General features: G+C 37.4%; 1 protein-coding gene across 3 annotated transcripts; it reads right to left on the bottom strand.

Annotated features, from left to right (window-relative positions):
* Window positions 1-76: 76 nt before the first annotated feature.
* LOC121329977 (AT-rich interactive domain-containing protein 4A-like) lies at window positions 77-25,276 on the bottom strand. 3 transcript variants are annotated; one of them, XM_041276134.1, is made up of 25 exons: window positions 25,209-25,275; window positions 24,283-24,333; window positions 23,220-23,330; window positions 21,165-21,230; window positions 18,711-18,801; window positions 17,486-17,565; window positions 17,307-17,401; window positions 17,021-17,153; window positions 16,632-16,711; window positions 14,602-14,678; window positions 13,921-14,078; window positions 10,992-11,064; window positions 10,311-10,405; window positions 10,018-10,115; window positions 7,854-8,208; window positions 6,449-6,720; window positions 5,905-6,102; window positions 5,496-5,580; window positions 5,153-5,345; window positions 4,854-4,916; window positions 3,397-4,584; window positions 2,187-2,291; window positions 1,889-2,098; window positions 1,483-1,638; window positions 77-1,029 (listed from the first exon to the last, which is right to left on the bottom strand). In XM_041276134.1, the coding sequence occupies exons 2-25, from the start codon at window positions 24,286-24,288 to the stop codon at window positions 926-928; spliced, it is 4,092 nt and encodes a 1,363-aa protein (XP_041132068.1). In that variant the 5' UTR covers window positions 24,289-24,333; window positions 25,209-25,275; the 3' UTR covers window positions 77-925. The 3 variants fall into 3 exon arrangements, with proteins under 3 accessions (XP_041132068.1, XP_041132069.1, XP_041132070.1); XM_041276135.1 differs by having other exon boundaries at window positions 1,483-1,629; XM_041276136.1 differs by lacking the exon at window positions 4,854-4,916 and having other exon boundaries at window positions 25,209-25,276.
* Window positions 25,277-27,104: the final 1,828 nt, after the last annotated feature.

Here is a 27,104-nt window from a genome sequence, read left to right as displayed (position 1 = left end):
AAAGCCCAAGCTAGGGAAGATCCTCTTTTTTGTGATTTTATTCATTTTAAAAAATACATAAAAATGTTATGTCCAGTCTGAATAAATATATTTAACAAGTCACAAGATAATATCTTTATTTTACACAACATTTTCAGGACTAGAAATGTTTCATTAAATAACTTCACTGTTGTGATATATTTTATTTGTGAAATTTTTCTGTAATAAAATAAAACTCTGCAATTACATATAAAAAGACAAAATACCCTTGCTAAGGAAATCAGTCCACTGAAAACTTTTTTTCTTTACAATTCCACTGTTAACATAAAAAAAAAAAATCTTAATTGCATAATTACCTGTGCTCAAAATACTAGAAAAAAGTGGAAGACGCAACATCTGCAGTTTTCAGTAAACTACATTCCCTTTCGCAATTTATTTTGTCTTGCTTTTTCAAAATCGGGCACTCTGCTGAACACATGCACTTTGGCAGTTCTACATAGCAAGCACTTCTTTACTGATCCTCCACCAACCATGTCTGACACAGAGCTCAGCAGGCTAGGAGTGACCTTTCTCCAATTCAAAGTCCACGTCAACTATTTTTTTGTCAGCGCATTTGCCACTGCACTGATGTTGAAATATTTTACTGCATCCAGGCTGGTCTCAGAGTAAACCAGGGAAGGACATTTTTTGCAGAAAAAAGTGCCTTGTACTGTAAAAATGTAGCTCAAAGTAGTCACAAGTGAAACTTAACCAATCTCCATATTCCAACTTCTTTTTTTTTTCATTTCTGCATTGTAAATGGAAACTGGAAGCAGACAAGGATCTGAAAGTGCGCAGAAGATGGACTGGCAAGGTCAATCCAGTTGAGTGCTTATCTATGCTTGTGTTTTAAAAGTCTCAGCACCTGTCCACAGAGGCAGCTGACTGCTGGGATGGGAGCGTTTCATCACCTGCACTCCACCGCCACTGGGTTTTGCGCCGGGGACGCTGAGGGCGGGCTCATTCCGGTCTCCGATGAACCGGGTGACGTTGACGCTGTTGTATGTGAAACTGTTCGGAAAGGAAAAATAAATAAATAAATACAAAAAATTTGAAGAAAGAAAAGTGCACCATTAGTGGTTTTAAAAAGTAGATGCCAAAACAGTGTTACAGCAGCCCACAATTCTTGTATTCAAAATTTTTGAACAGAGGACGCTACTGTAGCTTATCTCAGTTGAACCTGACACTTCTAAGTAGACACTTTAAACATTCAAAACAAAAAAAAACGATCATTCTCATAACAGATAAACTGCTTGGAAGGATTATCCACAGAGGGCTACTGTCATATTTTAAATTTCTTGATACATTTCCTGGCAAATGTTTATTTATTTATTTTTTTCACACTTATAAAATCTTCAGTATTACTATAATTATGTTAAGGTACATCAACATAGCATTCTATTATTTACACAGTATTAGTATTGAAAAATCAGCGATCAATAAGGCAGTAAACTGTAAACCTACCTTCTCTCTCTTTCTTTTTTAACCGTTTCCTTCTCCTGTCAATGGAGGCCACTTCAGACTTCAGTGTCATGTAATACTTCCTAATTTCTTGTAGTTTGTCTTGTAGAAATGATATCCTATCTGTACTCGTCATGCTATCCAGTTCAGCTGTACCAACAAAATTTTTAAGAAATTCTTATTATAAAAGCACTTGAAAAAAAATAATATAAAGTTCTAAAACTATATTCAGTTAAGACTACTGGAAGACATTAAATCTTTCATCCTAGTAGTCTCTAAACTGCAAAACCATTACAAATATACAAGTTCAATCAAGAGACAAACATATAACTAAAAAGTAGCTTGCTTTGGAACAAATTTCAAACGCCCAAACTAATTAAAACAGAAAAAACAGGCTGGAACTACTTACTAAGCTGAAAAGTCCATTTGTATGTTCTTACGGAAGGATGGGCATGTTTCTCTCTGTGTTTCTCCTTTTCCCCATCTTTGCAATTGGGCGATATGACCCTTGCAGGTGACTTATTGGGTTTTTGAGCTTTGGGTACGCTGAAGTGTTTAACTGGAGTGCACTTGCTGGTGTTATCAATGACAGGAAGGTCTTCACTGTCACTGCTGTGCCCTACAGGACAAGACAACATTATTTTAAAATAAAGACTTTTGGCTAATAATAATGGTCTGCAATTTAAATATAATTTAGAAAGACTTACCTGCACCATTCTTTTCATTTTTCAATGCAACATTTTTACGGTTTTGATTGCGCTTCTGTTTTTTAGCCGACGAGCTGTTATTACAGTCAATTGACCTTTTGTGACCTGATCAAAAACAAGAGAAAAAAAAAAAGAGATACAATGTTAGTAATACTTTGCTGCTTTACAATAGTGTAATGCAGTCACAATTCTCCTGTCAACTACTGCTTTACCAGAGTATACAGAACACTAGTAACAAATAGGACTAATGCGTAAACCTGGTATGGGGTCAAGTTATCACTAGACTCATAAATCACTTTGATATAGCTTCAGTTTCAGCCTGTGTAAATCTTAGTATACATTTAGCAAGAGGTGATACTTTGAATATTTTCTTCCCCCTTTCTCTCACACAACAGCTGCATAGATTAACTTTACAACATGTTGCATACACCCAGGGTTCTCCCCAGGACTTAAAAAAAAATTATACATTGAAAAACCCTGAGCTGCCCATCTTGCAGTTACTGTGCCTTTAACAGTAAGAACCGATTGTGCTGCTAACAGACTAGATCACTTGCACGTGCTGGGTGATAAAAAATAATCTTAGAACCACACGACAGCTGAAAGAGCAGAGCGGGCGGGTTTTCCATTTAAAGCACTGTGATAGGCTGAAACGTTAAAACGACTGGAAAAAAAAACGGTCTATTATTTTCAAAGCAAAAGTAGTGACACAATGTGGAAATTATCAAACCAAATGGATGATCAAAAGAAAAAAAAACATACAAAGTGAAAAAGAGCAACACGATATAGTCAGTGAAGAGTTGAAAACATTGTGATAGTGGGTATGATGTTATGAGGGAAAGAAAATGGAAAAGGCCTTTTTACAGCAAGGAATTGGGTGGTATGTGTAAGCTGCCAGAAACACAAAAAATAAATAAATCACAAATGATCGAGGGTAAATGGAGCAGTGTTGTGTAGTACAAATTAGGATGGATTAATATTTATTATTCAATTTCTTATTATTCAATTTCTTTCTTATATTCTTAAATTCTTATATATTTAAGATAAGGCCATTTTAATTTTCCGTTAAAAGTGCTCTCGGCTATAATGCTTTGCCATCCAGCTATACAAAATTTCTGGGGAGAACCCCGTGTACCCTTGATTATTCCAAATACAAAGAAAAACTTCACCCTAGCCTAGAAAGTGGACAATGAATGTGCTTGTGTCTACTTACCACGGTCTTTTCCCTCCCTTTCTTGTACTGATATACTGCAGTTGCTGGAACTGGTACTGGCATCAAATCCATTGGCAGACTCGCTCTCACACAGACCCTCTTGAGACTCTCCTGCGACACTGTCCACTTCAATAGTTACATCACTCTCGCTTTTTGTGCTGTGGGACTCGTCAGGACTGAGAGCCGTGGGGGACGCCACAGGGAAAGCCTTCTGAGATGCGGTAGACACTTCAGCTGAATTCAGCTTTGGACTAGTTGGCTGAGACTTCTCTTCTGCGCTGTCCTCACCTGAGGTCTTCTCTTTCTCATCCAAGTCATCCAGGTCTACCTCATGGCACACCAAGGCTTCAGGTCCGATCTGCGGCATAAGGTCTTCCTCGATTTTCAACACACTATGATCTTCAATTTCCTCTAAAGAAGCTTCAGTCTCACCCTTGATACTCCTCTCCACCTCTGGTGTTAAAGCAGGCATCTCATTTTTCATTTCATTTTCTTCCTCCGTACAGTCTTGACATTCCAGTTTGATGATGCAGTCACTTCCCACTCTCTTTTCAGGAGTTACAGGCTGTTCTTCCTTTTGTTCCAAACGCACCTTCTTCTCAGGTGTTTGCTGCTCTGCAGCTTTTCTTTTCACTGGCTTCTTGTCTTCTTTACAGAACTCCTCACTCGCTGAGTCTGTGTCGGAGTCCTTCAATTCATGTTCAGATACAACTTGGGTTCCTTGGACTTCCTCAGATTTTACTTTCTCTGGAGTTTTGGGACAAGCTGTCGTAACCTCTGTGTGATTTGTAGCGAGTGTCTTGCTGGTATCTGCACAAGGCTCCTTAGACCTGCTCCTCCTACCCTTGGACTTAGGTGACTTCTCAAGCTCCTTTTTATCCTCCTCTTCCTCTTCTTCAACCTCTTCCTCAACTTGCTGCTGTAGTTCCAGATTATTCTCTTCAACCACAATGACTGGATCTGGTTTGGGTTCTGGTACTTCTACAGATATTTCAACTTGTGGTTCCTCTGGTGGTTCTCCTGGTTGCTCCTGTGGGCTGCTTGGACTTCCTTGGTCCTGTGTGGGCTTTTCAGGATTGTCATTCTCCAGCTGCTCCTCATCAGCATCCAATACAGAGTCTGAAGCATCTGCCTTTTCCATTTTTTTCTCAGACATATCTGATTCACTTTCAGATGAACTGCCAAAATCTATAAGAAAGAAAGAAGCCACAGAGTTTTAGTTTAGTGCATCGACAGGACACTGTTCTCTGCAGCAAGAATGTAAGAGTCATTTTAAGTCATATAAATTAGAGTTATAACTTTTCAAGACTTAAACTCTTATAAAAATCAATCTACAATACTGTCAAAATATTAGTTCCTAGTGTAGATACCTCAAATAAAATTATAAGTGAAGAAAAAAAAAATGTAAATAGGAACACTATTTAAAAAAAAAAAAAAAAAAGAAAAAGGATCCCTACCATTTGATCCTCTATCAGAATCATACAATCCAGAGGTGCGTCTTGTGCGTCTTCTAGGGTTTCCTAAAATAATGTGCAGTGCAAATTTTAGTGTGTGAAATAAATAAAAATAATAAAATCACTTAGCAGTTCCACAAGCCAAACAATTTAAACTTGGCAGGAATTACTCTTGCAGAGAAAAAACTAAAATTTAGAATATAATCTCCCTTTCTCAAAAAATAAAGCTTTGCCTAAAAGATCAACCTCATGTTTATTAGGATCTAGGAATGGCACCATCATATGCAAGTGCAAGCTTATACCTTCCACTCCGTTTGGCAGTGCAGAAACATCGGAGAGGCGTGTGCTTTTGGTGCTGGTTCTGCCTTCACTACTGGGAGTTTTAGAAGAATTGCGAGAAGAGTTGTGAGGAGGGGTGGATTTCAGAGGCGGCCGTCCCCGTTTTGATTTGCTCGGTTTCTCTTCCAGTTCTTCTTTATCACTTTCCTCTTTATTCTGAGAAAAAATATATACATCATGTTATAAAAAACTACATTTAAAATCTATTCGCATACATAAAATTTGTATTGGCAAAACTACCGCAAATAGTAGATAAGACTACCCTACAATTTGTGTAACCTAAAAATTCACTTCAAAAATATTTACCTTTACTTTCTTTTTTTGTTTCTGTTTCGTCCCACCTTTGTCCACAGGCCAAATTATTCGGTCAGCTTTCACCCACTCATCATACCTACAAAAAGAAAAAAAAAAACTGCATGTTACTCAAACTGAGAAAAAAAACACGGACACAACAAGATATACAACAAGGATAACAAATATACCTGGCTGGCTAGCATTCAGTTCCACTCAAAGTAACAGCACATTTGAGTGCCTTCTGCTTTTCCAGAATATACCCAACTATATTAGATCACACCTTAGTGGGGGGAAAAATAAGAGCTGCTATCAGGTCTTATGTCTATACAATTACTTGCTGGGAGGCTTAGAATTGTGGATACACATTTCTAAAATGTTGACTCTCTGCCTACACAAAGAAAATGTCCTGCCATGCCCTTACCTTGTGTTCCAGCCGTAATAATGGACTAAGTAGAGAACCTCTCCATCATCCACTTCAGTGTTTTTAATATTGGCTTCGTAGATTTTCTGAGTTTTTCCACGGCCATATTTAACTTTAACTTTAGTCCCCATGAGAGAATGCTCCTGCTGGTTCTCCTCTCCCTCCTCTTCCGTTTGCTCTTTGCTCTCACTCTCTTCCCTACACGGAGATGGAGAAGTTCAACTCATCAACTAGGAGGTTCTTTCCAAGTTTAAAATGCTGCTTGCCTGCTCCCTTAAGAGACATGCAAACCGCTTTTGCTTAATATGAAGGGCAACTTAGAAAGAGGAGATAAACTAAAACCTCCAAAAAAATGTTAGAAAGTATGAAATACACAATTTAGCTATTTGCCGAATTCAGTGTGGTCCAAGAAAGCACGTAATCCCCGGTAAACTTTCAAACTTTCACATACGTAGAAGGCTTTATGTGAAATCATTGGGGATGATCTTACCACAGCAGAGCAAACTTAAACTGTGTGTAAAGGCATTGAAAACAGTGCACTTACCTTTCGCTTGGCTTGTCGTAGTCATCATCATAGTCCTCGTCCTCATCCTCGTCCTCCTCCGTCTCTTTGTCAGACTCTTCTTGTATTGGACTTCTTTCCGGTCTTGGTTTCGGGGTTCCCCTCGTTACAGGAGTTCCACTAACAGTGTTTTGATTGTGCTCTACCACATCTTCCACTTTTTCATTTTCCTTATTCTCTTCCTTAATTTTCTCCAGTTTTGGAGATTCTTTCAACACTGTTTTTACAGGTGTAAGTGTAGTCCTCCTTCGACCCTGAAATTAAAAATCATATTTATTAGCACAAGCACACAATTTGTTTCAAATTAAAATATAAACTTTTCTTTTAAGATTGTTCTAGTCAACCTGTGGAAAAGGCATGGCAATCTGTCAAATGCAATGCATTTAGGCCCTCTTGTCTAGATAAAACACCTGAACGCCACTAAACAAAAGGTATGTTAGAAAGAAACAAACATCCCCCAACACAGCTGTAAATACCAATATGAAAATTAGATCACTAATACCATGCAATTATTTAACACCAACACTGCATACAATACCAAACAGAATCAGTTATAGCAGTTGTAGTTGGTTTTGTTTTTTGGTACCGTGTGTCAATTAAAATATCATGCAAGGGCTACGAACAGACGGAATTATGAGTAAAACTAAGTCTGACACATGTTCAAACAAAAGCAGACAACATCATCCATAGAGGTTATTCTTTAAATTGAATACAGACTAAACAAGAGTCATCACTACGTAAATGCTTTTTTACATAGTAAAAATGTGGGGGCTTCCGAGTTGCGCATCTAGTAAAGGCTCTCCGCGTGGAGAGCAGGATGCACCCTATACCCTGTAGATCACAGGTTCGAATCCAGGCTATATTACTGCCGATAATGACCGGGGAGTTCCTAGGGGGTGACGCACAATTGGCCGAGCGCTGCCCGGGTAGGGAGGGCTTAGGTCTGCAGGGGAATTCACGGTTCACCGCGCACCAGCGACCCTTGTGGCCAATAGGGCGCCTGCGGTTCTGCAGTGGAGCAATCAGATCTATGTTGTCCTCTGGCACTATAGGTCTGGTGGCCTCGCTATGGATCCGCAGTGTTCCAGCCTCCATTTCCCCGAGTCGCCAGGAGGTTGCAGCAAGGATACAAATAATAATTGGGCATTCCAAATTGGGGAGAAAACCAGAGTAAAAAAAACACTGGTGACGACTAAATTTATAAAAAAAAAATAAAATAAATAAATAGTACAAACGTGGGACACGCATACAGATGCATACACTATTATGACGTCTCAAAGATTCATGCAGCATCCACTCTGGCCATCGCGTCAGATGTCTGTTTAGGCCATGTGCATAGTACTAGTAGTACTAAAAGCAGAGAAGTGTTTTATAAATCAGTACTTACTCTTGGAGATGGGGTTTCCTGTTCTTGCTCCTTCTCTCTTTCGCTCTCACGGCTCAATTCGTGGTCATCCTCCCCAGGATGCACTCGGACCACAGTTGGTTCCTCTACTTCAGCCTGTATTTTTTCTTTCTCTCCTTCACCATCTTCAGGTTCCTCATCATCATCATCATCATCATCATCATCATCATCATCATCATCATCACCATCACCATCCACCTCTACCTCCAACTCCTCCGCTTTTTCTTTTTCCTCTGCTTCTTCCTTCACCTTCGCCTGGGTTACAGGATTACTGTGGTGGATGGACCTGAACTGGATGCGTGCTGACCGGCAGTATTCCTCAAACCCATAAAGATATCTATGCAAAACATGCTTAGTGTTAGGCCACTGAATTTAGGTTTAGTATAAGGAAAAGACATTTATTACTCATCGAAAGAGAGAGAAGAGCTGGTCAGATAACCTAGAGCAGCACAAACTTCAAAGAACTACATTTTCCAAACAATTCTGCAGATTCAAACTACTCTATTTTTTTTTTTTTTAAAGTGAGCATTATATCAAGGAACTATTTAATTTAAGCTTGAAATTGAAGATTTAGGTGAACTATATAAAACTACACAAACTCTTTAAAAGCACAACATTTTCATAGTCCCTTATTTTAATGTATGTATACTTTGACTCAAGTGAAGCCACTTCAAAGCAATAAAGTGACTATTAAGACTTGATTATCACTCTTTGAATTTAAAGCACAGTAAAACCCTAGGAGAATAAAGATCTTTTTTATGCTTCCATAACAGATGTATATATTTTCTATTACTTATTACTCTTCATCCCTGGGAACTAAAACTAGAAACCACTCAGACCTACCAAGCAATGGATTCCAAAAAGACTGAACTAGTTTATTTAACAAATTAATTTAAAAAAGGGAAATATTTGCAATCGCTTGAATTAACAAAAAAAAAAAAAAAAAAAAAAAAAAACACGTCTCCTGAAATCACTATGCAAATCTATTTTTTTTTTTTTTTCAACAACATTCTCTTATAAAAGCAGCTATTTTACCCTTTGGACCAGAATCGTGTTAACAGATCATACTGAAGTGGGCTTCTAAGACTGTGATTGTGCAAACACGATAAAAAAGCACTTTGTTTTGATGACTTACAGGGCCACCGTACTTAGCAGTACAGGCTTGACGTCACTGAGAGGGGCATTTAGTGTCTAAATGACGGAGACTCTTTACAGCAGCCAGGAAGAGACAAAAGCAGAAACAAAACACCACAGGAACTTGTTTAGAGCCAATAAAAGGGGAACCACTGTAAATCTGATGTATTTGACTTATAATTACATAACAGCATCTATTCAGACACATGTGATATCTCTTTCTCTCTCTCTCTGTGTGTGTGTGTGTGTGTGTGTGTGTGTATATATATATATATATATATATATATATATATATATATATAATTTATATTTTTTATGTATAAACGAAATATCAAGAAACAAGTGGATATAAGCATATACTATTTAATTAACTAAATGTATCTGGTATGTTTTTTTTTCCTTATTACTGATAATAATGGAATGAATAAATACTATTTTATTTATAAATATTTATTTTGAGAAAATACAATTGAGAGTGGTGTCCATTATTGCTTGTATAGACCCTGAGAATGAACGTGTATTATGTCATTGCAATCACTCAGGTGAAACAATGTCTTGTAATCTGCTTAAACATCCATATTTTTCAACAAAACTTTTAAGAAATATTGTAAGGTCCCTCAGGTCACAGAATAATGTTTTTATATATGTATCTCTAAGCAGAATACACATAATAAAAATGACTGAGATATATATATATATATATATATATATATATATATATATATATATATATATATATATATATATATATATATATATATATATATATAGTGTTGAAAAAAAGCAAAAAGTTTCAATGGTTTCTGAAGTACTTTAAAATGTTCTGTAGAGAGCTCTGAAAAAAAGGACACCATTTGCAATCTGCTACTGTAAAAAACAGATGTTTAGTGAATTTTTATAAGAGTCAACTATAGCCAAAAAAAAAACACTTGGTCCTGGGGGAGCACCTCATTGAAAAATGCTTGGTCCCGAAAGGGTTAAATAGAGGATTATTTTAAAATATAAAACCTACTTTCTGTATGCAGTTTTTACATTATAGGAGGCAGCCGAGTTGAGAATAGGAATGCCAAGGTCCATATAGATCTGCTTCCATATGGCACCACTTTCGATCTAAAAATAGAATGAAATAGTTAAAATATACATAATAAAATAAATAAATAAAATAAAAAGAATACACCCGATTCCAAGCTAAACACAATGCAAAAAAAACATTTGAACTTTCTTAGTTTAAGCATGTCTCCTCACTTGCTGCTATAACAACTACGGTTATGCTTTTAGTTTTTTTTAGCAGAAATGTTCACTTACTTTGTCACAGCCTCCTTGCTGACATACCAGCCTGAAAAGTTTAAAGAGGTTCAAATCCTTGTATCCAAGAACAGGGGGTTTGTTAATTGGTGTTCCTATGGGTGGCAGAACTTTGTATTAGCTTTATACAAAGCAAAAACAAACCAGTAGGCTGCATAGCATGGTGACATTGTCCTAAAGAGCACACAATACATTGAAAATATCAAAAAGCTGGAAAAATCTTCCATAATCCTTCATAACTATATTCACACAAAATATAAATGTTATGCTCAACAGAATAACAGAACAGTATATAATACAAAGCATTACATATTTTAGCATGTGCATCAATGATCAGGTACTTCTAGGAATTACAATTTAACTTGTAAGCACAGAGGATGACGTTGGTCATAGAAAAATAAGGTTGTATAAATAAAGCATTACGTATGCGCAGACTTAGGTTACAGGATACTACATGTGAAAGAGACACACGGTTAAGGTATGTTAATGCAAATACAGAAGAGATAAACAGTTATACAGTTGATAACCCTGCAAGCAAATCCTTCCAGAATGGATTAGTTTACAGACAGCCCTGCACACTGTAAGCACATTTAAAGAAATGTCCCCACCACCTTTTCTTTTTCTGTGAATGAGATTTCGTGTGTGGGGAGGATCACCTGAAGACGCCGTGCTAAAGCTTACCTCTATCCTCCATGAACTTGTAGAGCTGCTGGAGGAAATTGTCTCTTTCCTCTGGGTCAGGCTCCTCCTCTGGCTGTAAACACAAACACCAAACCAAACAGATTAAACTAACAAAGCATCAGAGTGACTCCTGATAGCAGACAGTAGAAACTGTCAGCAAGCACTGTCCCCACCTCCTAGCCAGCAATAATGTCATTCAGACAAGTACAACTAGGAAATGTAACAGTGTTTGCAAAAGGGCAAACCACATACTCTACTCTTTACAGAAAAAGAAACGCTTAAGCTTAAGATGTGTTTTATGACCTGTCCCTGCCAGCACGTTGATAACTTCAGTACTTGTTTAAGGGTAAATACACACTGTATGTTGAGACACATTTTTTTCATGTGTCGAGGACACAGCAGTAAAAGGTCATTATTAAATATACAGTAAAATACAATTGTTAGATCTTTACAGAATCCTTTTTCTACTTCATGTAATCTCGCTGAGATGAGTCCTTATTGGATCACGCAATGTCTTAAAATTGGAACTTTTAAATGTAAAACTTGCAACTACTAACATCAACTAAGTTCTGGGAAAGACCATTTTTTGGAGTGGTTTCCTCAAATTTGATTTAGTCAAAAGTGTAGGTCAGTGGTGGGGCAGATTAATTCCCTGTATATTTTATACTGAATGAAGTAACGTTTCCCCCAAAATTGCACCTTAAAAAAAGATTGTTAATAAAAAAGATAAACAATGAAAATGGGAATTCCAGGATGTGACAACTGAGTGGCAAGTACAGGAGGTACATAAAATATATAAACAAAACAGAAAAAAAAGGGTCTCCCCAAGATTCAGAATAACTGAAGAGTTACAGCAAGAAACAGCTACTTTGTGGACATAAATACAAAAAAACATAAGCAGCTCCATAATAACATTAATAATATTATTATTGTTATTATTATTATTATTAACCTGTATCCATATGTATGTGTAAACATACAATGGTATACTGATGGGGAAGTTACTCATCACTGCAGTGATAGTGTGATGTCTGTAAACATTAACTAAATAATTTCCTCTTTTTTCAAAAAACAAAAACACACTGAACAGTGGTTTCCTTGAAAGCAAAAACATGTTTGTATGATTGTGTTTGAATTTTTTTTCAAATATCATGTATTTAATACTAGAGGCAAGTTCTGGGATGATCATTACAAATTAAGTAATTCAACTTTTATACAGGGGTTCAGATTTGGATGTATTATATAGTTACTTCACTTACTGTTTAATGTTTTAATATTCCATGTTGAAATCCAATGTTTCTAATTTTTTATGTATCTGGACACACTAGAAAACACTTACAGATAAAAAGCCAGAGGTCTCTTAATTAGTCTTCTGGTTTCCTACCCTTCGCCCTACTTCACATTTCTTTAACTTTATGTATGAAGAAAAAGTAACATTGAGATAAGGAAAGGAAATTGTTCTGTCTGTTTAAAGGCATCTGGAATACCTCTGCAGGCAAGCAGCCAAGCTGCTGCTAAGCCCTCCTCTCTTTAGAGCATGCTCTCAATGAAAGCTTCCAGCATGTTGCTATAGAAACGCAGTCGGAAGCCATGTGTACAACTATTCTACTTGCCGCTGAGAACAGGAAGAATGAGCTCCATTGTTATTCTCTGCAGCAAAAACATTTCCACGTACTGTAGCAATCTACAGCAACTTAATTGGCCTGTTTTAACCAATGAACAATTATCATGATTTTCCTTTTTATAAACTTACTTACAAAGGTGTTTATTAAACCATTTTTAAAACAGAATTAGAAGTCATGTGCCCACTGGAACCTATTAGCATCAACTACACTTATTTTGTTGAGAGTTGATCTCGCACACAGAATATCAAAGACAAATATTTAAACCACAACAGCCACTGAACACTTCCAAACATACAAAGCTGCTCCCGACATGGGAATACAAGTACTAGGGGGTGTATGTAAAAACAGGATTTTTATTAACCAACAGCAGGAAACCCTGATGTTGCAACTACAGAACACAGACAGACACTACCGTTGAGGTTACATTTCAGTGAGAAATAAAACATGAAAAATATCTAGTACCTTACATTTTTCATTTAACAGTTTCACTGAAGTATACTTGACTGTGTTCCCATGAAAGTATAATAAAAAGGTGTTCATACAGGGCTAGAAGTAAGGCTTTACTACCTGCCTGGAAAGTAGGTAGCAAAATCGTCTTATTTGGTAGCAGTTTATTCAACATTATATATATATATATATATATATATATATATATAATATATATATATATATATATATATATATATATAATTTAAAAAATAAACACCTACCTACTGTTTTAAACAGACTGAATATCCCAAACTATCATATAGTAGGCCTATATTTAAATCAGAAAGTATTTACTGAAACCACCTTGTGCCCAACTAAGTAATGGAACTAATGCAATGCCTTGTCAAAATGGATTTTGTTTCATCCTTAAGTTCTACAAGACTACAACCATAAACTGTCATCTTATCTATCTATAAAATTATCACCTTATCTGTCTTCAGTTGTTGACCGAGATTTCAGTAACTAACAAATCATACACACCTATAAAGACAGTGAAAAGAAAAAAAAAAAAAACCTCATCCAACTAGCGCACTCTTTGTGAATACCTGTTTCCAATAAAAATCACACAATTCTAGTCTAAGAGCCAACTGGACATTCCCATGCATGTTTTACAGTTTAAAACAGAATCCAAACTAGCTTCCCTTTGTCAAAATTTAAAGAGAAAGTTACATTAGTACCCATCTTGTTGAAACTTCGGTTGACAAGCAAGCAATCTAAAATCCAACACTGACACGGCATTGGTTGAACATGTTCTGGTCCTTGCTTTACAGTTTCAAAAGAATCACTGAATTGTTTTTGAGAAACAAGATTCCTACCTCCTCCTCTTCTACCTCTTTGTCTTCATCTTCATCACTTTCACCCCTTTCCCCATCCTCCTCTTCACTGCTTGAGGACTCCAGGATTTCACTCATATCCATCTTCCAGCTTTCCGGAATGGCCTTTGTCTTCAGGAATGTCAGCGCTACCTGAATCCCTACAAAAGACAACAAATATTAGTTAGGAACTGATTTCTATTTATTTTTTGCAAATGGTGCACCAAAATTAAAGTGATTTACTGACCAGCAAAAGGAGCATAAGTATGTCTGCTTTGCACATTGCTTACTGCAGTACATCTATGTCACACTGAACCAAATCAATCTTATGTGAAACGTTGGGTTTGGTTTTGGCGTTATATTAGCAACACTTATCCCAGGGGGCATAACAGGTTTTTACAACCAGGGTAAGAGAGACTGTGTAAGAATATGGAGGTTTCTCTGCTGCAGTTTCAGCTTAAACCTGGCTGAAACTGCAAGCAACATGTACATTGCCCCAAAGAAATGCTGTAAGTGGATTGAAAGCATTTAGTGTGTCATCATGACGTGCAAATGTGTTCAGTGGGGGAAGATGGACAAACAGTGTGACTCAAACAGATCTGATGTATCAAAACATGAACAAATTGTCCAGTGTACCTGCTTTACCTACTTCTGCCGGTCAACACACACTATTTACCATTTTACCTTTTTTCGAAGCCAGTTCAGACTTTGATATGCTGTTCAGATCAAGTTCTCGGATATCTTTTCTTGATATTGTATAGCTGAAAAAAAAAAAAAACTAGCATTAAAAACACAGAAAATACAGGTCAGCGACCTGTAGTGTTCAGTGGCAGATAATGTCTACACTCAAGAGTTGCTTGGGACTGGAAAATTGTGCCAGATTTGAATGTGCGCTGGATTAGTGTTAAGGCCTCTACACACCTAATACAATGTTCCAAGCAAAACGTGTCGCACAACACACCACAACAAATAAACCATGTATTTTTTGATACAAGCTGTTCACACTGCCTGCGATTACAGGCAGTCGGGGGGGGAAAAGACAGGATTGATGCCTAGTTCTGCGTTTTAGTCATGCGGCAGCTTCCCGGTAGGTAAGGTAGTGTCGCAGCAAAAGTACAGTTTTTATCGTAGGACAAACCACATCGCATTCGGTGTGTGGAGACCTTTGAATTAACTACAAAACAAAGAAAGCAAAACAGTAGTTAAATCTTGTGTATATTTCAAGTAAAAACAAAGTTTTTTTTGTTTTTTTTTTCTATAAATAATCCCTGCCATTGCAATAAACAAAGTGTTGACAGACACGGTTTTCATGAAATAATGACATTAGGTTTTACACTTGAATAAACACTTCAAATAAAATAGATGTGAAAAAGGGGGCATTGTACAATGAAAAGGAAACAATATTTACTTATTTCTCTATTTTGCATTCCAACAAAAAACTAGGATTGCATCACAAAAGAAAATTTAAACGTTGATTACTATACGAGTCGCTTATTTTGCCTGTATCATGTTGCAGACAGAAACAAACCCTGACTGACTCGTCATAGCAGCGGTAAGAATCTAAGTGTATAACTTTTAACTTCGAAAATAGATAGCTCTTTTATTTAGCAAATAGAGTGAACAGCAACACTCACCAACGCACACGGCTGATCTTAACTGACAGTCAGGGCGCCCCAGGAGAATGGCCCTCACTGCCCCGCGCCTGCCAATGGCACGCTGGAGGGACATGCCCTCCCCATACGGAGGGGCACTGAGCAAAAGCTTGCTGTTTTGACATCGAGGAGGAGTGTCCTCACAAAACCTTCCCACTCCAAGACAGTGCTCTTGACGACACACACAAGTAACACATCCCCATGTTGTATATGGTGTCAGCATGGGATGTCGCTGGTGCTACTGAGTCAAGGCAGGATAGGCACAGTGCAGTTAGCTGCCTGGATGCATAGGCAAAACCAGCTGAAGATCAGCAGCCACCGGAAGCACTGCTGAAGGAGCATCAGAGACGTGGCTGAAAAGCCAGAGGAGGAGGAACCCCGAAAGTCAAAGTAGGAGTAGCTACCGACCTCAAAGGCCAAAGTAGAAGTGGCTGCCTGCCTATTAAGGAGCAATGGTTCGTGAAGTAGTAGCGGCCCTCCCAAGGGCCAAAGGAAGAGCTACCATCCCGACAGACTAAGAAGGAGGAACTCCTGTTCCAAACATTTATTTTTATCTTTGTTTTGTTTTCAATATTAAATCCATCTCTAGGATTACCATTGTGGTGCCCTAGCGTCGGGCCTGGTTGTTAATTAAATCTGCGCGTCTGTGCAGCGTGTCAACACCCAATGCTCTGCGTCTACCTCAATATTATTGAGTGATGACCCACACACAACACATCCCTGTTTCATGTACATACACAGTTTAATAAACACAATAATGCCTCAACAAATCTTTACGTGTTACAAACACAAGTCTGTTTAACCATTCCCATAGAATGGTTCACTTGTTCGTACTGCACCTGCATGTGGGATTCAGGTACTTTTTGCTAGCACTGAGGTATTGCTTTTAGGTAGGCATATTTTCAGAATGTCCAAAGCTGTTTGCCTTGTGATTTTGAATTGTTCACTTTGTTATTTTTGTGTTGGTTTTGGTAAACAGTCTTTTTTTTGATCAGTACAAATTGTCTTTCAAGATTGAAAAAGACAAGACATATTCTCTGTTTTTTTCTAAATCATACTTACAATCTGGAATCTGCAAATGATCGCACTAAACATTGGTCCTTCTTGACTGCCAAATCATCACTGCAGCTTGGAGATATTACCTGAAAAAATAGCCTTAAAGATTAATAAATAAACTATGATAATTCTGCATAGCAGTAAGTCTTAAAATGTAAGATTATACACAAAACATTTAGTCCAAAACTTACAAATCACTAATCATCAAACCAGGTGTCATTACCAGTAATAGTTACTGTGATATACAGAAAACAAATTTGCTTACATCTTCAAAATACTAAACACTGTAAATCAATTTCATGTATACTACTACAATACAAATCACAACTTAAACTTACTAACCAGTTATTTGATAACTACTCTGTGAATTTTCTGATACAGCAAGAGCGACTTACCAAAGCGAGGTACCAGGCAGACTTGTCCGAGCCACTCTGTATGCAGGCAACTTTCCCCAGGAGCTTGTCATTAAGTCTCCTTTTGTCTTCGTCATCTTCTTCACTGGAATCATCATCTTTTTCATCCTCAGCACTGTAATAGTGAATAATTAAACCTCAGTGCATTTGTAATTCCAAGGAGAGTACTAGGGATCATAATATAATGCAAGGGGGAGTCATCGGGCAAATGAAACACTTACTATATGCCTGTTTGTAGCATTGTAAACAAAACAAAAAAACATCTTACACAAGGAGTGAAGATCTCCTTCCTCGATTTGTCTTCTTTCCAATCACTGGGGTGCCAAAATGTTCGGGATTAGTTAATGGCAGTTGGTCCAGAGTCTTAAATAGAAAAAAAAAATGATGATTATTCATTCTTCACAATCCCAATTACAGATATCATTTTAGTTTTATTTGGCAACCTACTTCGCTCTCTGCAAAATGCCTTTCGCCTTTGAGACAGAGAGAAGTTCGCCTCAATGTCCTCTCATCTGCATCATCGAACACTGCAATACACAAAGTGCACTTTGATGTTACACGTATGGCCACAAGTACAAACATTTAATACAAGGTTACAGAGAGAAAATATTTATGACACAACTATTTTAGCTTTCTGGCAGGAAGCTAGTGGGATGTACATAGATTGTTATCAATTCATGTCAGCCCAAAAATGCAGGACCGTGATTCTCTCTGGTATTAAGCCTTTACGGTCCTACATCGGACCAGGCTCGACATTGCAATTTTCCCTTTCCTGTCCGACATCACCAAAAAAACGTAAAGCACAGGTCTCTAGTCGTTTTTTAATCCGGAAAAGGCAGAGAAAACCTTTCAATGGCCGAGTGAGACAGACAGGAGACGAATGAAACCGAAAACAAAACAAAAAAAAAAATGCCCATGCACCACAGAGATAACACGGACATACACAAAGGAGATATCTGCTTCTGTATCTAGCACTCATAATATCACAGACATTTACAGACCTCTCTGGGATGTTATAGTAATAAAATAATGACTTGGATCGCATTAGTGAGGGCTGGTGATAAAACGAGTGCTCAGGAGAGGATTTACTCAGTATGCATGTCTATAAATAGGTATGAAAAAAACAGTGACCAAGGGGTGGGGCTTGGCTGGAGATACAGTACTGAGTGTCCTTTTGCGATTCAGTGCCTTTTAAATTTGTTTTACTCTGAAAAAAAATAAATAAATAAACAGCGCGTGTAAAATAAACAGCGCGTCTGAAAATAAATTGGACCTGACGCACCTGACAAGAGCTGAATAAATGGACCCCTAAGGGTTAATGCTAGCTATGCTTGTCTGTAACTTGAGAGCAATCCAGGTTAAGTTTGGGTCACACAGAACACCCACCGAGTACACTATAAAACAAATAGACATTCTTGTACCTAATTAGCTCAAATTATATTACTGCAACATTTCAACTATTCAGACATTCAACTGTTGCTTCAGATGTTTAAAAACTAGTACAAAAGTTGGTATAGCAATCATACCACCACAAGCACAGCATGCAGTAAATGTCTTTACTCTGAAAACAAGGCGGAAGCACACAGCAGCACAACTCTCAATGGACTGCTACTGTTTAAACATAAAAATCAGACCATCTTTAAGTGGAAAGGTGAATATCGAAGCCACTTACCTACAGTATACCAGCTGGCATCTGTCAGTTTGCTAATAACACCCTCACTACACAAACCATCAGGATTTTTTACCTCTACAGTTGCCCCCACCTATAATGCGGGGAAAAATTTCACACATTAAGCATTGTCTACATATTGTGGCACAGAATAAAAAGCCACACCAAAAAGTTATGTTTATTGACTGGAACATTTCAGCAGTTAACAAGCACAACATACATACATACAAACACACACACACACACACACACACACTATATTACATATATATACACACACACACACACACACACACACATATATATATATATATATATATATATATATATACATACATACATACATACATACAGTACTGTGCAAAAGTTTTACGCAGGTGTGAAAAAATGCTGTAAAGTAAGAATGCTTTCAAAAATAGACATGTTAATAGTTTATATTTATCAATAAACAAAATGCAAAGTGAGTGAACAGAAGAAAAATCTACATCAAATCAATATTTGGTGACCACCCTTTGCCTTCAAAACAGCATCAACTCTTCTAGGTACACTTGCACACAGTTTTTGAAGGAACTCGGCATGTAGGTTGACCCAAACATCTTGGAGAACTAACCACAGTTCTTCTGTGGATTTAGGCAGCCTCAGTTGCTTCTCTCGCTTCATATAATTCCAGACAGATTCGATGATGTTGAGATCAGCGCTCTGTGGGAGCCATACCATCACTTTCAGGACTCCTTGTTCTTCTTTACGCTGAAGATAGTTCTTAATGACTTTCACTTTATGTTTGGGGTCGTTGTCATGCTGCAGAATAAATTTGGGGCCAATCAGATGCCTCCCTGATGGTATTGCATGATGGATAAGTATCTGCCTGTACTTCTGATCATTGAGGAGATCGTTAATTCTGACCAAATCCCCAACTCCATGTGCAGAAATGCAGCCCCAAACTTGCAAGGAACCTCCACCATGCTTCAGTGTTGCCTGCAGACACTCATTCGTGTACCTCTCTCCAGCCCTTCGGCAAACAAACTGCCTTCTGCTACAGCCAAATATTTCAAATTTTGACTCATCAGTGCAGAGCACCTGCTGCCATTTTTCTGCACCCCAGTTCCTGTGTTTTCGTACATAGTTGAGTCGCTTGGCCTTGTTTCCACGTCGGAGGTATGGCTTTCTGGCCGCAAGTCTTCCATGAAGGCCACTTTTGACCAGACTTCTCCGGACAGTAGATGTGTGTACCAGTGTCCCATTGTTTTCTGCCAATTCTGAGCTGATGGAATTGCTGGACATCTTCCGATTGCGATGGAAAGTATGATGTGTCTCATCTGCTGCAGGAAGTTTCCTTGGCCGAACACTGCGTCTACGGTCCTCAACGTTGCCCGTTTCTTTGTGCTTCTTCAGAAGAGCTTGGACAGCACATCTGGAAACCCCTGTCTGCCTTGAAATTTCAGCCTTGGAGAGAACTTGCTGAAGCAGTATAACTACCTTGTGTCTTGTTGCTGTGCTCAGTCTTGCCATGGTGTATGACTTTTGACACTAAACTGTCTTCAGCAACCTCACCTTGTTAGCTGAGTTTGGCTGTTCCTCACCCAGTTTTATTCCTCCTACACAGCTGTTTCTGTTTGTTAATGATTGTGTTTCAACCTACATGTTGAATTGATGATCGTTAGCACCTGTTTGATCTAATTGTTTAATCATACACCTGACTATATGCCTACAAAATCCCTGACTGTGCAAGCGTACCTAGAAGAATTCTTTGCATTTACTTAATTGATAAATATAACCTTTTAACATTTACAGCATTTTCACACCTGCCTAAAACTTTTGCACAGTACTGTGTGTGTGTGTGTGTGTGTGTGTGTGTGTGTGTGTGTGTGTATGTATGTATATATATATATATATATATATATGTCTGAAATGCTTCTAAATGAAAAAAACATGTAAATCAATTACATTCTTACTTATTTTGCAACAGACAAGATTCTTCTATTCTTGTTAAACCCAGCAAGACCAGGGAAACATATCTTTAGACTTATTGGATAATTTAACACTTACTTTAGGCTATTTGTAATACATATTTCCTGTATGTTGAATTGATATTATTCAAATTTTCAGATAATTGCAGTCTCAGACTTATGTTTTACCTAGGCTAGTTTACTATTAAAACACACATAATCCTTGAGAGCTCAATTACTTTAAAATCAGACTGGTTACGAAAATCTAAATGAAACTGAAATACTAATGTATTGTGGGCTTTAAAAAAAATCTTGTTTGCAAACATGAACAAACTGGAATCTTCAACATACTCTGGGTAAAAGGAATATGTAAAGTTGTATACTCCATTTAGAACTTCATGAACTTAAAGTTCTTACACTTTAGTGTACTTTAACTCTTAATATTGCTGGATTTCCATTATGCTACAGCCCATTAATGCACAGTCTAATGTAGAAGTAATTAAATACATACCCTTAAAGGTCCTTTGACTTGGTCATCTTGGACAACCTGTGAAGTGTTCTCGCCCTTTAAGACCACCTGCGGGACACAGAGACAAAAGGGTTACCATTTGTAGATGAGCCATAAAAGCAGGTCAAGAAAGTATCCCATGTATCAAGATTTGAGTGTACAGCTAAACACACACTGCTGTTCTTATTAAAACTTTGATAGAACTGATCTGTACAATGCTGCTTTAGGTAAACAGAATAAATACCAGCTTGCTACTTGTATTACGCAATCGTATATCAGAAGGGCTGCCAACATGAAAACTACTACGAAGGGCGTGGGTCCTATTCTACTTCTCAAATTTGCTTCACCTGTTCTATTTATTGAGAACAGTGCAAGTCTCAATCAAGTATTATTGCAGCAAAAAAGCTGTAGTATGTATATAAATTCTTATGACATTATTTTTCTGTTATCTACAGTCAAACAGTTATTATACTATTCTCTGTGAATAAAACCAGATGAAAAGGTTTAATTTATGAAAAGACCATCTCTGTTTCCATTACTTTTATCAGTACACTACAACAAACTAAAAGAAGCAGCAGCAAAGGTTTCAGAAAGGGGTAAACTCATACCTAATATAGAATATTTCTAAAGATTTGAGTCAGTTGTTCGTATCTGTTAAGATCGGACATTTGATAAATCTAACTAGCTGTTATTTTATGAGCTTTGAAGTGCGGAGTGACTGAAATCGCTAGCAAAGTGAATCCCTTTAACCTTTTTTAATTGCAGATAGGACAGCTCATTCAATGCAAGACCTTTCTTTCATGGGAAAGGGCTGTTTTTCCTTTCTACAATTTAGATTTTTCCAATACTATTGTTGGGAATGTGTGGATTCAAGAATATAGAACTGTTCTTAGAAATTATGTATCATAAATAAACCAACTCATAGTTATTTATCTACGCAACATTGTCACTTGGATGAATAAAACAGGACCAAACATTTACCTATCTTACAAAAACTAACACAAATGGTACATCAGTGCATTATTATCTTTAACAGTTAAAAATGCCAAGAAGCACCCCAAGTTAATTTTTCCAGGAGGCAGCTTTAGATTTGTTATATTTGTCTGATAATCTGGACATTAAAGGGAACTAAAAATAGTACAAAAGCTTCTGAGAAACAGAAATCGGGCGCATTTAAAAACAGCTATCGAGAATTTCTTTAGAATTACAGATTTAAAAGTTATTTTTCTTATTTTCATAATATATTGGTCTTCTGGCACAAAAAGGTGGAAAGTACAGAAGAGAAGGAATATAAACAAGACTGATTGCATAGCAGTTTCACCTGTTCTAGGTTTTAATGTGAGCTTGATGACCCAGTGTAAAAGTAACAAGCTCTGGTAAGTCTCATTAAAAACCTGGAATGGATCAAACTGCTATGCAATGGGAGTCTTATTTCCATCCCTGGTCTTTTATGTAGATGCTTTGTATTTTGTCCATTAATAGCAGTTATTTTTTTCAATTTAGAAGTCTAAAAAACAAACAACTCAAAGTGGTAGGTACAGAACAGTAGAGCAGTGCTCTCCCTCAGTGTTCTATGTAAAGGACAGTGCCCCTTTCAGAGGAATCATTTCACCGTCTTTCACCTGTCCTAATGTTTCTGTCAGCATGACGACACAGCATGTGTTAAGTTCTAACTGGACAGTGACTCTCTTTGGCCAGTAAGGAAAGTATGGGGGGCCTAGGGTGCAGACCAACACTGATAATGGGGCTGCTTCATAGTGTATATATTGAAGCCCTTCTGTCAATGTAAAGAAAATAAATTAGAAATTCCTTGAAAATGTTTCTGAAGCTAATAACATTTTAAACCCTTACAGTCATCACTTTCAATATCAGGAACATATCTTTGTACAACACTTTTTTCCATTAAATGCTCCATTTATAAAGAAAGTTGTTTTATTGTCATCATAACAACTTTCTTAATTGTTTTCTTAGCAAAAGCAGATTTTTGGAAAGTTAAGCACTGCTTTTAGTTCTTCATAAATTTGTGTTCTGATAAAGCAATGAATCTGCAACTCATACCTTGACCTTTACAAGCCTCTTCACGGTTTTAATTTTTGCCTCACAGAAGGCCCCCCGGTACTTGGCACTCACATCAGTCCCCACGGTCAGATAGGCAGGCTCATCCGCTGCCTGTGAATAAATTAAAAAACTTTTAGCTTTCAACCAGAAACACTATCTAGAGCTGCTGCTAAAAAAAAAAAAAAAAAAAAAAAAAAAAAAAAAAAAACCCTTAAACTCAAACACTGACTGTTCTTTTAGTGTTAATGAAATAGGGTAACAAAGGTGGTGGTCACCTTGTAAACACATATTGAAAACCACATTTAAAATAGACAAAAGCTCTTCCAACAGCTATTGGATACACATTCCCAGCTTGGGCTGAGCAAATTCAATACACTCTTACTAAATTTCATCTACAGTTTATGAAAATGAATTACTTTTAACATGATCACACTTAAGCAATAGAGGTTTTTCTGAATAAAGAAGTATGTTTTTTCAGGAGTCTTAATTGATTCAGTCAATGGTTGCTATTGTAGAAACCACCTACAACTGTTGTATTCAACTACTGGGGTCTGACATTCTCAGCTGATGGCTTGTAAATTCTAGAAATGGAAGGCTGGGTGAACAGTCCCAACGTCATACATTCAGCCTTGTGGTGTAGCTTTCTCAATTTCTGTACCAGATTTAGCAGCGTAACAACTCTTCCCAGAAAGAATGTAAAGTTTCTGACATTAAATATCTTTAACAAGTTTAGTAAATGTACAGCTGAACTATTATAAAATTATTGGGTTCAGTGACAAGCAATACTGTTGTACAGGATTCTACTGTGTAAATTGTCTAAAATGAACAAATATTCAGCAACTTAAATCAGGCATTTGTGGCATTAACTAGAAACCCATTTTAGATTTGATAACATTTTTGACAAATATTCTGAAAGGTTATTGGCAGTATACACGTTGTGATTTCAATGTCATTGAAGTAAACCTCAAATTCTAGTCGAAAGCGTCTCCGATGGGAACACCCTTCTCTACTGTCTATTTCCAGGGCTGAAGTACTATAACGTAAACAATACAAATAAACTTACCTTCATTTTTAAAGGTTATTTGAGGGATTCCAGCTCGAAGGTCTGCGATTACTGCAAAAAGAAAAAAAAAACTGAAGTCTACAACGTGTCCAGTTTAACAGAATGTAACCATCTGGAGCATAATCAGAATACTGTACCAAAACACGATATTATGACTGACACTGACTGTACTGCATTTCTTCTCAACGCGGTTTTCAACTCTCTACTTACATTGAAAAATGCTCATTGGGGGTTGAATTCAAATTATTGAAGGCTGGATCGTAATTAAAACACGAAGTTCTGATTTTGAAAATGACTTAAAGACGAACAACTGTGATCATTGTGAATATGTAGCGCTTCTTCCCGCTTTGCTCCCCCCAAGACTGACTGTGTCACGTCGCCATTGCTCTGCCTGCTGCACCATGTCGGATCACACACAAGCAACACAAGCTTCAAGCAATTTTGCAGAGAGAACAATTAAGGAGGTGTGCCTCGCGAAATGGTTCAGTTTCATTCACAAAGTTGTAACTTCACTAAGATTTCTTTCAGCAACACGAGTAAAATATGTTATATTGAAAAATCAACAAAACAGTTGCTAAAGGGTGATTTAAACCGCCTACTTCTCGCAAGACTTTAACATACGGAATTGTATTTTAATTTCCCTAAATCATGTTCCTCAAAAATACAAACACAATGCGTAGATGAAGCAGGGTAAAATGGAAACCGACTGGTTTATAAAAGGCGGATTTCTCTGCAAAAACAAGCCGAATGCTTCCTACCATTCAATTCCCCAACCCACCTTTTCTTTTCCTTCAAAACTACCACAAAATTCCTTTGCCAATGTCCGCTTGAACGCTAAAACGAATCACGACACTGCATAGATATGTTTTTCTGCGTTAACATAAAGGTGTATTTTAATTTATTGAAATATTTTGGTCCATACTTACATACTCGAATGTGACTGTTCACCGCTTGCCAGGATTGAAAAGCAATAAACGAAATAACAAGCTGTTGAGTCAAGGCTGCGTTTCTCGGACCCCGATTGGTTGGAAACGTACTAGTGGACGTGTTTTAGAAACTCGATTGGTTCTGCAAAACTCTAAATTCCATAGGGCAACACAAGTCAGCTATTCTGACTGGTCAAAACAAAAGTAGTGCAGTTCATATACATTTCTTACTGGCTAATATTTTACCGATTTATGATTGGTTTTCCTGTCAACCGAGACGTTCTGTTTACGAGATTTGATTGGCATGCCTTCATCCGGAGTTTGCCACATTGTAAAAGTGATTGGTTAAGAGGATTTTGAAAAGACCCTCCTCCTTTAGCGATTGGCCACTTTGTCATATTGAAACGGAACTAGGCGCCTTGAAATTTGGCTGGTCGCATAAACCGCGCAAGCGCGAATGGTTTGGCTGAACAAAAATGTCTTGCTTTGCTTTCTGCGCATGTTGTCTGTCGCGATAACCCGCGCCATTTTGTATCAATTCGTATTTCCATTTCGGGGTGGACACTGGAAGAACAGAGGGCGGATCACGAAAGAGGTGGGTTTAAACATTTTTATTGTTTAAATTCTATTTATAATTTCTTTGTTACGTTTTTCTTTTTGCAAAAACACAAGCACATTGGAACCATGAACGCGTTTTCTAGGTTTTTTGGAACCAGTTCTATTTGTTTTTTGTTAAATAAACGGTTTTAAAAAGGTCAGGTCAAGGCTGTTCGAATATCAATGGCGTCTTTTATTTTTCTTTTGAAGACGTCAGCAATCTACGGAAACGGAAACGGGTGGAAGGCGTGGAAAGTAAACAGTCACTCATGTCTTTTGGTGCACTGTGACATTTTCAAAGCCTGTGTAGTCTTAAGCTTAATATTTTCCAAAAGCGTATATATTTGTTTGTTTTTTCTAAACAAGGTATCAACTTTAACGTTGCCCCAGTAACACTGGCAATTGATGCAGTGCTTGTTAAATTAGCTGACAGTAATAACCTGTGTTTTACTATAATACAAGTTTGCATTTAATACAGTGAGAGTGAATAAAGCCATTGTCATATATTAATTTTAGTTGTGGTGCCCAATGTTTTTTCTCTCAATAAGGCGAGTGAGTTAGTAGTGACAAGAACATGAAATATAGGTAAAGTACTGTACCTGGAAACTGGTTTTAAACGTGGCAATGTTCGTGAAGAAAACTACAACACGGGCTTTTTCACAGAATGTTCGTGATAATTAAAAGTCCATACACGACTTGTTAACATTATTTGCTGTTGGCCTGTTTACATTAGTCCAGTGAGTGGGTGTCCAAAATCCTAGACGGGTAACCAGGGTCCTTCCAGTGTTGCTCTGGCCGCCACCATTAAGCGTTGAGTCTCCTATTATTTTCAGGCTTGCTGAAGCCAAGGCCTGTGAGTTTCAGTGCTACCAGGATCTAGAAGTTTTCAGTGTGTTGGATCACTTCAAGGTTATTTGTTTACCTTCGTGCATGTTTTAATTTAACAGCATGAAATCATATGAACATGTTGTATACGCCTTTGTTTTTGTCACTGTAGAAAGACCCCTTGTCTGATCCTAATATTGCTTTTAAATTCTTCCAGCATTTTATGAACTGCAGGAAAACAAAGCAGCAATGTCTATATCAGGAGAAGCTGACCATCCACAAAAAGTTACAGCTTGCAGCCAGGTTGTAAAAAAGTACAGAACAAACTGGTTCATCTTTTGAAGAAACTGGAGAGAAGGCTAACATTTCGACTTCCATCCTCAAGGTGATATTTTAGCTTTAAGGCTTGTGGTTGCTTGTAATGGATGTATGCCAGCTCACATAATGCCGTCCTGTTTGAGTGTAAACTACGCT

This window comes from Polyodon spathula, chromosome 17 (assembly GCF_017654505.1).
Source record: "Polyodon spathula isolate WHYD16114869_AA chromosome 17, ASM1765450v1, whole genome shotgun sequence".
In the NCBI taxonomy this organism is placed as follows: Eukaryota; Metazoa; Chordata; class Actinopteri; order Acipenseriformes; family Polyodontidae; genus Polyodon; species Polyodon spathula.
Note: the sequence above shows the minus strand (reverse complement) of the source record. Positions and strands in the feature narration are given on the sequence as shown.